Here is a 13181-nt window from a genome sequence, read left to right as displayed (position 1 = left end):
AAGGCCCCACATTACAGCTGTAAATGTTCCTTTATATAATAAGGTCTAAATGAAACTGAACCTAATCAAAGTTACAATTCCTTCATTAGCAAATTACAAACAAGAGCGCACAGCTGACACACCGGCTATGATTATCACAACTAATTGCCTCGTTGTCACAAACCAGCCTGAAACAGTGTTCAGATGTCCGTCCGCGAGAGCAAATTAGGGCCACGTCGGGCTGTTCCTGTGATCACAAGGGGCTCTTGTGTGGCGATCTGATTTACCCCTGTCGACCGGCGGCCGGCGGCCCAATCAAAGCCGAGCTACAAAGGCAGCCTTTGAAGCCAGCTCAGCCTCGAAACACACTCCATATGCAGGCGGGCAGACTGCACTTCATTAGATCTGTTGCTACATTTTCCCTCTTCTTATTCTAATGATCCTGTTTTAATACACACAGGAACCTCGCCTAATTGATGTCAAGTGAGTGACTTCTACATTCATCAACGGAGCGCATCAAACAGACCTCGGCGTGCGGGCCGGCATCACAGCGAGCAGAGACCCAGGGTGTGTCTCCAGCGCCGCGGACCAGGAAGGGGGAGCACGTACCTGTTTAATTGGGATGGCTCGGCCGCTCCCAATGCTGTCTGCCCGACTCTCCAGGCCTTTCTTCTCTTTGTCTGGGTCACTCCCTTTCCGAGACTGCGAAGCAAAAATAAAGTTAGCATTTGGGGAAGGGCTGTGGGTCTCCGCGGGCGCGCGCAGGTGAGCCCCCATCTGCCCCGTTTCGGCCGAACACACGCCTCGAAGCCCTGGATGAGCTGCGCGTGTACCTGCGGGCACACCCGCATCCCGGGAGCAGGTGGCCGAGGTGGCCACCTCCACCGAGAGCCAGCACGTTACAGGGAATCTGCTAAACTTTTCTTCCTACTTTTCCACGGCAAAATTATCTTTTTATTCTTTTGTGAAGAGTTCAAAATTCAATTACTGGCAACCAATGGACCATACAGGAAAGAAACGCCCAACGGAAAAGACACTCTGAGGCCACAGTGAGCCCAGCCGAGGAGGAAAGGGCTCCTCACTGTATGTTTGGGAAACTATGACACGAATGTATATATTTAATTAACATCTGAAGGATGAAAAAATTCTATTAACGACTCGGCTGTGCCATTTAGCAGCGTACCCTCGATTCGTGCCAAGGTGCCATTAATGCCCCTTTTTATTGCTTCTGGATGGTTACAAAGAGCAAAATCAAAGTTAAATTGGTGTAAGGTATCACAACAGATAACAAATGGGGGGAAGGTTGAAAATATCTTTTGGGGCAGAACGTCAGCACTTTGGGGAAAAACGAGGGGCTTGCTTTTGCCAAGTTCCTGAACACTTTTCCTGGCCGTTCTGTCGACGCAGGTGCACCGCCTGGGAGCCGGTGACAGGCGGGGGAGGGTGGCGCCGGTGGCCCCAGGGAAGCCAGATCCCCGGCACACCGTGACTTGGGGACACTGAAGGAACGCCACCGCGACGTCACCATCTCTTGGTGGCATGAGAAAGTGTGAGCACAATGATTTTCTGACAGATTTATTTTATTATGAGAGAAAGATCTGAGACTCGTCCTCCTTAATAATGATGCTGACAAGTGACAACTCCACTCCATTACTTTTCAATGGGAACATTACTCACGCAATATTGAAAATGGAGAAACATTTTCATGTGCTTTTCAAATCTGAGATGATATATGGAATTGAACAGACTTTGTGGTGTCCGGCGTGGCAATGAGACGCTAATGAAATCCAGTTTCAAAGGGTGTGAGGTGGAGCCACTGATTTTTTTTTTTTCTTTTTTAATATTAAAGGGGGCGATGTCATCAGACCTACAGAAGAAAAGTTCCCAGGTTATGAGCCTGGATCTGCCGTGCACACGTGGGCTCGTTACGAGACAGGCTTTTTCTGACAATGATATAGACACCTGACAATGATATAGGCACCAAATACCTACTAAGTGCAGCTGCACTTTTTTCCTTCAGGATGCTCAGAGCCTGGAACGAGGCAACAGGAAATGAAACGAGCAACAAAGAGCAAGTGGCAGAAGAACAGAAAACAGGAGGTTTAACCTCTGGGCTAGGAAGGAAGTAGAGGTTTATCAGTCCCCTGTCATGCATGGTAGCCGGAGGTCAGAGTTCGCCTTACTCTTTAATTCCGTAACCAATAATCTAGGAGAAGAGCCGTGTAACGGCCCTAAATTCGTTTTTCCTCCCATCTCCTTTCAGAGGGGAAACGGGAACTTGAGGTCATTACTGGCAAAAGGAGATTCTAAGCTCCACAGGGATGACACTTAGACCTGTTTGAAATCAATGGAGATCATCAGCGGGACTTTCAGAATTTGGTGAATTCTCCATTTCTAAATCTGGGAATCCATCTCCATTATTCTCTATTAACCAGAATCATTAACAAAACAAACATCAAAAAAAATTAACGTCTTCCTCAAGGCAGCACATCTGTCCCCACAGCCACTCTGTTGTCAGACTCCACGCGAAGCAGGATTAAGAACCCAGCTCGGTGTTTGATCTCTCACCCCGAGCTGGATGAGATGGAAACTGGCACGAGCCTTCGCAGCCACAGTGAAACAGAAGTTCCCTACGGCTCTGACACCTTGGTGGGGCGAGTCCTAAAACTAAAATTTCAAGGGCAGCAGCGGCAACCCGTTAAGCAAAAGCGGTTTTGCCCTATTTCTGCCCCACAGTGACTTCTGGGAGAACAGGTTACCCTGCACAGCCGAACACCGAAACCCAGCAAGGGACTTCAACAAACCCACTGGACGTACGACCACTGCAGCCTGGATACATTCCCAGGAAGGTCTCCCGATGTTTCTGCCGCCTCTGTGATTACATCGCCCACAGCACAGCTGCATCTACGGCCGGACCAGCTCTGTGAAGTCACATCCGAAGCCGCCCCGGGTGCCCGCTGCGTGGGTCAGGACTGAGTGTGCAAGGCGTCCAGCAGGACGCACAACGAGAAACCTAACAGCGGTTTGCCACACCCACCAGAGAAGGTTGGGAACGAGCCAGAACAGCAACCGTGCAGCCTCCGCACACAGCGAACACGGAGGACAGCAAGGCGGGATGAGCTAATTCCTCTCTCCTTTATTTAGAGACCTGTTTAACTTTCCCACCCGGGATAACAGACGGCATGAAGGGACACCCCGCCAGCGGCCGGCTGACAGGCACAGGGACCATCGATGCCGAGAGCTGTCACCACCAAACCGAAACCTGCTTCTCCCTTCCTGACTGAGGAGTGTGTCAAAGGAACACACCGTAAGAGGGTCCGAGTGCCCCTCCTTACCAAAGACAGACAGGTCTGTTTACACCATCAATTCTGCTGCCTTATTCCCACAGAGCGTCTAGGGGCTGGGCAAGGTCTTTTCACAGGCTTTGGTTACTGGGTATGCTTGGCTCCGCACAGGGGTGTCGGCATGAAAAATCCCACGGAAGCCACACCCGGATTAGAAAAGCTTGAAAACAGGCAACGCAGGGCAACGTACCGTTTATGGACACATACCCGAGTGGGCTTAAGACACGGATACAGATAACAGATACCAAACCCAAGTGTATGCTGATCCCTGGGCAGGGGGGAGTGCAGGCTGGAGGGCTCCCGTTTACCTATGACTGGTTTATTGACCTTGAAGAAGCAACAGCAGCACTGGCAGAAAAAGACTTGTATTTGATGAGCTGCATAGTGAGTACGTGCATTTTTAAAAAACATTCCTTTATGTTTGAAAATATTTCCTAACAGAACATTGTAACCACATGCAAATAAACGAGGGCTACGCACGAAGCCAGTCCTCCCAAGAGCCTGGATTACAGAACCAGGAATTGAATGGATATGGCCTTCTGATATTTCTTTTCTCAAAACAATCGTCTTTTTTTTCCAAAGAAAGAAGCAAAATTAGATAAAATGTAGCTTCATTAGTGAAGTATCATCCCTGCCATAAATAACACATAATTTGCTGTTATAGGAGGTTTTTTTTTTTTTTTTGGAAGTTCCTCGGCCGGGCATCGGGGATCAACCCGCGTCAAATCCGTGACCCAAGCCACTGCAGTGACGACACAGGATCCTTAACCTGCTGTGCCAGAAGAGAACTCCAGGAGGGATTTTTAAAGTCTGTGCCATGTTGCCAAAGGTGTGTGTGATTTATTTTTGCTTAAAAATGTGTATATATGCAAACAAAAATATCTGGGGCTGAAGAATGGTGGTCCAGCGTGGTATATTACAGGTCACTTTATACAATTTAGCAGCACAGTATTTGAGAAATGGGGTGTGTCTAACTTAACTGACTCCGTCCTCTTGACAAGGAACTGATGAAAGACGACTGTGCTGCTTCCCCTGGGCGCTGTCGTCCCAGCCCGCGTGGGTTTTTACTCACGAAAATTGTTCTGCATGTGGCACTTCCGTCCTCCTGTCACACACTTTTCAATAAATACACTTTTCACCAATTTCAGCTAGTAATTACCAACAACCGCCAGCCTATGAAATCTCACATTTAAGAGCAGGTGCAATTCTCCAGTCACAAGGAGAAGGTGCTTTCTTAGTTGGTAACAATGTTGAAAGGAAGTTGCCTCCTCTCATTCCTTGCATGACACTGACACCTAGTGGAGTTGGTATTTCTAAGCTCTTCACCTCAAAAGGCCCACGCGTCACTGTCACTGGTCACCATCCTCGTGCTTTGCCACCTCTGGCCCACTCATGATGGATACACAGGATTTCGGCCGTCTTTTCCCGAAATGCCCTGATGCAAGCCCACAGGAAATCTGGCTTCTTCCATGACCCCGATTCCTGCGGCCGCTAATGACAGCGGTCCAGGCTGGAGTCAGCTCCTAAAATGGGTCACCCTCACGCGGTTCCCTCCCCCACAGAGACCAAGCACTGACCCCTCACGGCTTCACGGCAGGGCCTCTGGATCACGAGACACGTTAATTATGACGTTCATCATCCCCATTCATTACGGGGTGTCCAGTCACCACGAGGATGCGGTTTTAGGGGCTCTGGCCCCGCCCCGCCTGGCCCAGATGGCGGGGGGGGGGGGGGGGGGCCCGCTCTGCCTGGTGCCCAGATGCAGTGCATAGACACGTGCACGGCTCCAGCACCGGAGAGGGGGCCCCAACCCTCGGTGCTCCACGCTTCTCTCCACAGGCAGAGGCCCCTGTGCCCTCCAGCCCCCTTCCTCTTGATGCTGGCGGACGGTGGTCACTCCTGCTTCCGACAGAAGACGAACCAGGCCGTGGGGACCACAGAGGAGGAGGAGGAAACCTGTGTCACTGGAGTCACCGTGAATTCGATTCCCCCTGCCTTCAGCTCGTCTCATTTTCCAGCACATTCCAACTCCAGAGCCGCCCTTACAAAGGGTGGGGATGGGGACGGGCTTGCGGTGGAGCAGCCTTCTTAATTCATTCGTTGATTAAGGTATTCATTTATCTGCGGCCGGCCGCCCCGAGGCACAGGGAGTTACCAGGCCAGGGATCAGAGCTGAGCCGCAGTTTCGACCTGCGCTGCAGCTGCGGCAAAGGCACATCCTTTAACCCTCTGTGCCAGACTGCGGATCGAACCTGCATCCTGGCGCTGCAGAGACACCGCGGATCCTGCTGCACCCCAGAGGGAACTCCGAACAGCCCTGTTTTCAAGATACTCCCTGGCTTCTCACCTCTTGCCTTAAACAGAAACCGCCTTAAATAGGACCGCTAGATGTGACCCCTCGCAGGTGTCCCCCCTTCCTGTCACGCCCTAAAAGGAGCAGCAAAGATACAGAAAGAAGATACGCTGGTCCACGTTCAAGAGCCCCGACTCCTCCTGCTCTGCTTGTGCCCCCATCACGGCTCTCTCTCCGCATCTTCGCCAATGGGCTTCTCAGTCCGCTGAGCGTGAGTCAGCGCACAGCCTGTTCTGTGAGGTGACACCTTCTCGACTGGACCCCACCTGGGCGTACAGCAGTAATACAGGTGTTGGCTGAGCCAGGAAGTGCTATGAAGGTGACTATGGTTATTCCTGGTGTGTCTGAAGAAACTCCACAGTAAAACATTCATGAACAGATGCAAGCATATCAGACAGTCACCCGTGTTTTGTAGAAACCTAAGATATGCCCCTCCTAGTCTATCACACAGCCCTACAGCTACTTTTTTTTTTTCTCCTTGTCTTTTTACTGCATTTGGAAATTCTCAGGCTAGGGGTGGAATCAGAGCTGCAATGGCTGGTCTATGCCACGGCTACGGCAACACCAGATCCGAGCTGCATCTGTGATCCACACTGCAGGCTGAAGCAACACCAGATCCTTAATCTACGGAGAGAGGCCAGGGATCAAACCTGCATCCTCATGGAGCCAATGTCAGCTTCTTCACCTGCTGAGCCACAACAGGCACTCCTCCTGTGACCACTTCTGCACCAACAGAGGTCATTCCGGGGGGATGAGATAAAAACGAAAGCAAGGCCACAAAGACGGCCTCCTACAGGGGTCTTCCCAGCGGCCTCCCTGCAACCTGTTTCCAGTTCGGAGAGGTTAAGTAACTTGTCTAAGGCCAAACAGCCGCTGGCAGCAGACGTGAGCACTAGGCCTGTCGGATCTTCAAAAACAGCGCTGGCCCGCACTCACGGGGCACACAGCCAGGAGCAAAGGAAAGAAGAGTTGTGTGTGTGGCGTGGGGTACGCAGTTGGCAACAGACCTCGGCAACAAACACCACCTGGTGCGACAGCAGCGGCGGGCTGGAGGGTGGGTCCTACCCCCCTTGGCAGCCTTGTTCACCAACGGGAACGCCACCCACCAATAAGGGCAGCGGGCCAGATACCAGACTCCCAGGCACCCCTGCAGAATCCTCCTGCCACTCGAGACAGGAAACACTGAACGCCTGTATGCATCTAAGTCAGCAACGAATGGTTTAAACAGGACACCCTGACACGGGGGCTGGACCGTCTCTGCTATGTGCCCGGTAGGATGTGGGCAGCTCTGTGGTGTCTGCGGGCCCGCCCCGCTCCACCCCAGTTGAGACAACTCAGACCTTCTCCAGAAATTGCCACATTTCTGGGAGTGCAAAGCCACCAGGCTGAGAAACCCTGGTGTGAAAGCACGTCCTTGTCACGCACAGACCCAGTCCATGAGGGGACAATGTCTGGAGTCAAACAACTCTGGTCACTTGGCAGTAGCTCGGCCTGGAGTTCCGTGCTCGGAGTTCTGGGCTCAGCTGCCAAGCCCCCTGTGATTGACGGGTCAGGGCTGCTGTGCGTCCGGGAAGGGACAGGGCAGCTGCGTTTTTGTGTCCTCTGTGGTTCAGAGGTCTCTGCATCCCACCCGCCCAGGGAGCTTTCAAAAACTACAAACGCCTGGGCCCCACACACAGACTCTGAGGTCATAAATGGGAGCCGAGAGAGTTTTTTTTAAAAACGCCCCACGGAACCCTAAGAAGAGTCCAAGCGGACAGCCCTCTCTCCGCGAGCCTCTGAAGACCCCAGGGCGATGCTCGGCTCTCCAGCCTGGAGGGAAAGGGACTGGGGGTGGTGGCCATGGCTTGTACGTCTCATCGGACCGGCTGGATGTGCACGTCTGGGAGTTGCGGCAGAGTCTGTTGCCTCCTCCCCAAGGTGACAGGTCTTGGCTAGAGACCCAGGCAGGACAACAGTCACCTTTACACACCCCCCTGGCTTTGTGCTTCTGACTCAGGCCGGCGGGACTCCCTGTCACTAAGAAACGCCCGGGTTGCTCAACATCGGCATCTTCGCATCCGGCAACAGCTTGACCCCCTAGAACTCGGGGCTCTTCTGCTTAACATGGCTTGGGCACTACGCTGTCACCGAGACACTGGGCGCACGCACACACACACACACACGTGCGCGCGCAGGACACCTTCTCCTGCAGCCCTCGAAGCCCAGCCCCGGACACTCACGGTGAAGAGGTTGGAGCGGCGCTTGGACTGCTTGCGGACGGGCGTGGGCGTGTTGGCCGTGGGCGGGACGTCGATGCGCAGCTCCTTCTGGCTGGTGCTCGGCGTGGACGGGACGGAGGAGGAATAGTCGCTCAGACTCCCACCGCCATTGCTTGTCTGAAACAATTGAAAAGCGAGGTTCTGTTAAGGACCCGCCCCAGGAGCCAACCCACCACCTGCCCTCAAGCCGGCAGGGCCCAGGGAACAGGTGCAGCCAGGCCGGTGGGACAGGTGTCTGACGGGCTGATACCATCGGCCCCGGGGGGTGTGCCCTTTCATTCTAGAACAGACTGAGCAGCTTGGCACTGCTTCATCTAAGAAGAGGGACTGAGAAAGAGAAGCCGCAATCATTTAATTAAAAAACCTTTGAGGGGTAAAATGTAATTATTTTCTATTTCCTTGTAAAAGGAAGGAGTTGGTTGAACTAAGTGGTTTTCTAGGGTCCCTTCGCTGACTCCAGATTAGAGGCAAAAAGAGCACAATTTTGCCCGGTAGGACCAAAATTCACATTTGGAAAATGACATCTTGGAAATGTGACTGCTTCAGGAAGATATTCAAGGTGGAGAGAGGATTAAAGACTCCCGCAGTGGAGCCCGTAACACCCCTGATGCAGCTTCCTAGGCTGCCCTGTAAACACACTTCCTGATTGCCCCAAGCCACCAAAGCCTGATGCCAAGCCTTCTCACGACAGCCATTTACCAAGTACCAGTGTGGAGTTAGTTCCCTGGCAGCCCGACGGTTTAGCGCTTGGTGTTGTCACTGCTGTGGCTTGGGTTACCGCTGTGGCTCAGGCTCGATCCCTGGCCAGAGAACTTCTGCATGCCAGGGGCACAGCCCAAAAATAAATAAATGAAAAGGGCTACTATAACACCTGTCCAAGAAACGTTCACCATAAACACAAGGGCAGGCAAAAATAAGCCAAAACAGTTCCTTCGTAGGTTTCTGGTTACCTCCTCTCAAGGGACAGTTACATTGTTGGCCTCCAAGTAAATAATGGAGCGAAACGTTGCCACAGAAAAGTACTAATTTCTCTGGGGCCCCAGGGAGATGGTAATTAAAAGAGAGGGCTGACATCACCTCGAAGCCTATAGTGGGATTAGCCAGAGATTCCCTCCAAAGTGCTCAACCTACAAGCAGCTGGAATGAGGACCAACAAGGGTGATTTAAATGAGCAGCAGAGACGGTGGTGCCCACCCCACGCCTCCGCTCCGGCCAGCACGCCTCATAACCCAGGCAGCGTGACGATGGGGGATAGTAAAGAATGAGTCCTATAAAAATCACTTGGCCACAGCAAATCTGAAAGAGATGTGAAGTCAATTACCAACATGCTGTTATCTAGAAAGTCGAAAAGAAAAAAAAAATAGAAAGAAGGCACCTTGGCACTGGCTGAGAACACCCTTTGGCAGGGGCGCTCTCCTGCGGAAGCCCCCTCGCGGGCCCGACATACCTGGCTGATATGTACAGCAGACACCTGTGCGGAACAGACGGACGAGTGGCTTGGGGAGTTGGGGAGCGACTTGCAAGGTCCTATGGACAGCTGCTGCTTCTTCCTTGTGGCAACAATCTTCTGGGCAACTAGCGGACAGGGAGACAAAAGAAGTCTACGTGAGGCTGGCTGCCAAGGACAGTGAATGTGGCAGAGAAGGCGGGCTGCCCGTCACTGGCCCTTCCCTGCTTCTGCAGGAATAGAGCGCCTTTCTTTTAGGTGGGCACGTGACTGCGAGAAGAGCCACGACACTTCCTGGGGCCTCCTCAGGTCCACTCCCCTGCAGCCTGGCAAAGGTGGCCACGCCAGCAAGCCCTGGCCAGTGGGATGGCGGCAGGATGGCCCTGTACAGGCATCCAGAAAACGGCCTTGAAGGAGCTGCCCTTGGCCCATTCCTTCCTTCTGTCTTTTTCCTTCTTGCTGTGTGAAAAGTACATACGTTGGCTGTGGCCCTGGCAGTGACCTTGGGGATGGAAGCCACATGTGGCAGGACACAAGACAGAAAGGGCTGTTGTCTGGCTCAGCAGCCCTGAGCAGACCAGCCACCTCAGAAGCCTTGTATGTAAAACAGGAAAACATGCACGTGTCTTGTTTAAATTATCCTAAAAACAGGATTTCCCCTCCTCAGTTACTTGCAGCAAAAATAATCCTAAATAAGACAGGGTAACTTAAACTAAACCCTCTTGAAAATCAAAAACCTATTTCTTTTTTGGCGTAGCCTAAAGGATCCCTCTGAACCCTACAAGCTACGGCACAGAATTATAGTCAAGGATATGTAATTATATCCGCGACTTTTTTATTTAAATATATTGCTACACACGTTGGGAGTTTATCTTCATCAATACAAATCTAAATTCAACCAGCCATAACTTCTCTTGGCAAATAGGCTCACTGATAAAGCATATTGGATTTAATTGGAAAGGAAGTCGACAATTATAAAACTCTTCCTACACCAATAGGTGTCACTACAGGAGAATAACTAAAGCTTTTATTTGAATAGATGTGTGTCTTTGGGGACCAGCTGTAATTAAGTTCAATGAGAGTCAATCCTTGGCCCAGATAGCTGCTGTTTTTAAAGAGACCCGTGCAAAGGGCCACATCACAGTCCCCAGCAAGAGGTTATAATGCTTGGGGAGCTCACCGAGGGTCTGCAGATAATTTCTTTTCCAAACGAATACAATTTTAATAACGAACTGGTGTGTCCACAGCTCATGGCTTGCGTGTAAATGAATGAGAGCATAAATACGATGACGTGAAAACGCAGCATATAAAAAAAGGCTCAGAGACGAAGCAGCGGCTTCATTAGTTACCTCCCACCTCCAACAGGCCCCTCATCATCCTGAAAGGATGACGTCAATTAATTTATCTCCCCGTAGCGTACTGACCACAACGTCATCAGCTCATCAGGTTTAAATCTCAGAGGAATATCGCAACACTCTGTCATTTCAGAACCACTGGCGTACTGATCTGGGGTCTCTGAGGATGCACAGTAGAATATCCTAAAAATCATTATGTGAACGCAAAAATAGAATCTAAGATCAGATCCCAACAGCCGCAAAATGTGTCATTACAGGTGAACTGAAATGCCAAGGCCCAAAGTAAATTAACATGAGGATTATTTGGGTGATGGCCAGTTTTCTCCTTCTTCTTCTTTTTTTTTGTTTCTTTTGCTTTTTTAGGGCCTCACTCAGGGCATATGAAGGTTCCCAGGCTAGGGGTCGAATTGGAGCTGTAGCCACCAGCCTACGCCACAGCCACAGCCACGCCAGATCTGAGCCACATCTGTGACCTACACCACAGTTCAGGGCAACGCCAGATCCTTAACCCACTGACTGAGGCCAGGGATTGAAGCTGCAACCTCATGGACACTAGTCGGATTCATTTCCACTGAGCCATGACAGGAACTCCTTCCTTTTTTAAAAAGATTTTTATTTTATTTTATTTTATTTTATTTTATTTATTTTTGTCTTTTTGCTGTTTCTTGGGCCCCTCCCGCAGCATATGGGAGGTTCCCTGGCTAGGGGTCTAATCGGAGCTGTAGCCACCAGCCTACACCAGAGCCACAGCAACTCGGGATCCGAGCTGCATCTGCTACCTACACCACAGCTCACGGCAACGCCGGATCGTTAACCCACTGAGCAAGGGCAGGGATCGAACCCGCAACCTCATGGTTCCTAGTCGGATTCGTTAACCACTGCGCCACAATGGGAACTCCTATTTTATTTTATTTTATTTTATTTTATTTTATTTTATTTTATTTTTGTCTTTTGAGGGCCACACCCGTGGCATATGGAGGTTCCCAGGCGAGGGGTCAAATCAGAGCTGCAGCTGCCGGCCTGCACCACAGCCACAGCAAGGCCGGATCTGAGCCACATCTGCGACCTACACCACAGCTCACAGCAATGCCGGATCCTTAACCCACTGCGTGAGGCCAGAGATCGAACTCGCATCCTTTTTTCTTTTTTAAGAGCAAAAGAATTGCTGTGTCTTTTTTGTTTTTATTGTTGTTTTTGTTTTGTTTTGCTTTTTACGATCATCCCTAGTGCATTTGTATTCGACTCTGGCCTCAGAGTGCCTGTTTCTGTTGGCAAGATGCTAACTGCAGGTGACCACGCCGGATTTCGTCTTCGGTCTCATGGAAAAAGCGCACATGTCAGAATCAAACAGGCTGAAGCTGTTCAGAGAACCTGAGACCTTTTCGATGAGTATTTTCTCCTTCAAGACCTTTCTCAGACAAGTCACACATGTGATGAAAATCCTCATTTTCCGAAACCCCACGTGCAAAGGCCTGTTCCCTCCTTTCCACGTGGAACCTAGAAAGACCAACGCTGCCGAGCAGCAAGAACTTCTCCCGTGAAAGCCTCTCACAGCACGACGGACAGGGCCGCCCAAAGCACGAACCACACAGGAGGGCCTCAAGTTCTCTGTCCGCTCAAGTATTACGCTGCATCATTCATCATCCAAAATATGAAGTCGCAACTTCTCATGACCGCGAGCACGTGGTTAAACTTTACGAGCAACTTTAACCCTATGCGTCCTAGTTCCCTGTGCTTTAGGTCTGTACGCAAATGGAAGAAAGGAAACGAGTGACAAATATTTTGTTCTGAAATACACAGGCTGCTTTACAACTAGGGGGTAACCCGTAAAAGCGGGGGCCACTCAGTGGAGAAGCATGGGAGGACGTGACGTCCGGAAGGAAAACAGACAGGAGGGAAGAGAGGTAAAGCCGCCGTGCTGCAGGACGAGGCATCGTCTCCTCCGCAAAACGAAGATCTGCCAGGGAGCCCACTGCGCCCCGCGGGCCGCAGAGCTGCACTGGACCCCGGCCGCGAGCAGTCCCGGGACTTGGAATCTGCAGGGGAGGGGGCGCCGCTGGCCCCCCGCGCCATCAACTGCTGCTGGACGCGGGAACGCAAGGGTTAGGAGACCTGACACGCGGCTGTCACACCCCAGCTTGTGCTGGCTGGCCCTTCTGACAATCGCCGAGTTTTCTGCTGCACCTGATCACTCCACAAATGAATAGGTTACATATTTTACAGAAATTCATGCAATGAACGAATGAATTGCACAGAATCACAATCACCTGAGCTTACTTAAAAGCAGCTGGAATCTGGGCGGTCCCGTGGTGGCTCAGCAGAAATGAATCCAACTAGTATCCATGAGGATGTGGGTTCAATCCCTGGCCTTGCTCAGGGTTAAGGATCTGGCATTGCTGTGGCTGTGGTGTAGGCCGGCAGCAGTAGCTCCCCCTGGACCCC

At 51.4% G+C, this 13181-nt stretch overlaps 1 protein-coding gene across 9 annotated transcripts in view; it reads right to left on the bottom strand.

Annotated features, from left to right (window-relative positions):
* Positions 1–13181, bottom strand: part of AGAP1 (ArfGAP with GTPase domain, ankyrin repeat and PH domain 1) — a 566173-nt gene that overhangs the window by 284438 nt on the left and 268554 nt on the right. For all 9 annotated transcript variants that reach the window (XM_047773839.1, XM_047773835.1, XM_047773837.1 and 6 more), the window contains 3 exons: positions 9385–9512; positions 7899–8054; positions 589–681 (listed from right to left, as the gene is read on the bottom strand). In XM_047773839.1, the coding sequence (XP_047629795.1) occupies positions 589–681; positions 7899–8054; positions 9385–9512 (377 nt within the window). The remainder of the gene's footprint in view (positions 1–588; positions 682–7898; positions 8055–9384; positions 9513–13181) is intronic.

Source organism: Phacochoerus africanus, chromosome 3 (genome assembly GCF_016906955.1).
Source record: "Phacochoerus africanus isolate WHEZ1 chromosome 3, ROS_Pafr_v1, whole genome shotgun sequence".
Lineage (NCBI taxonomy): Eukaryota > Metazoa > Chordata > Mammalia > Artiodactyla > Suidae > Phacochoerus > Phacochoerus africanus.
Note: the sequence above shows the minus strand (reverse complement) of the source record. Positions and strands in the feature narration are given on the sequence as shown.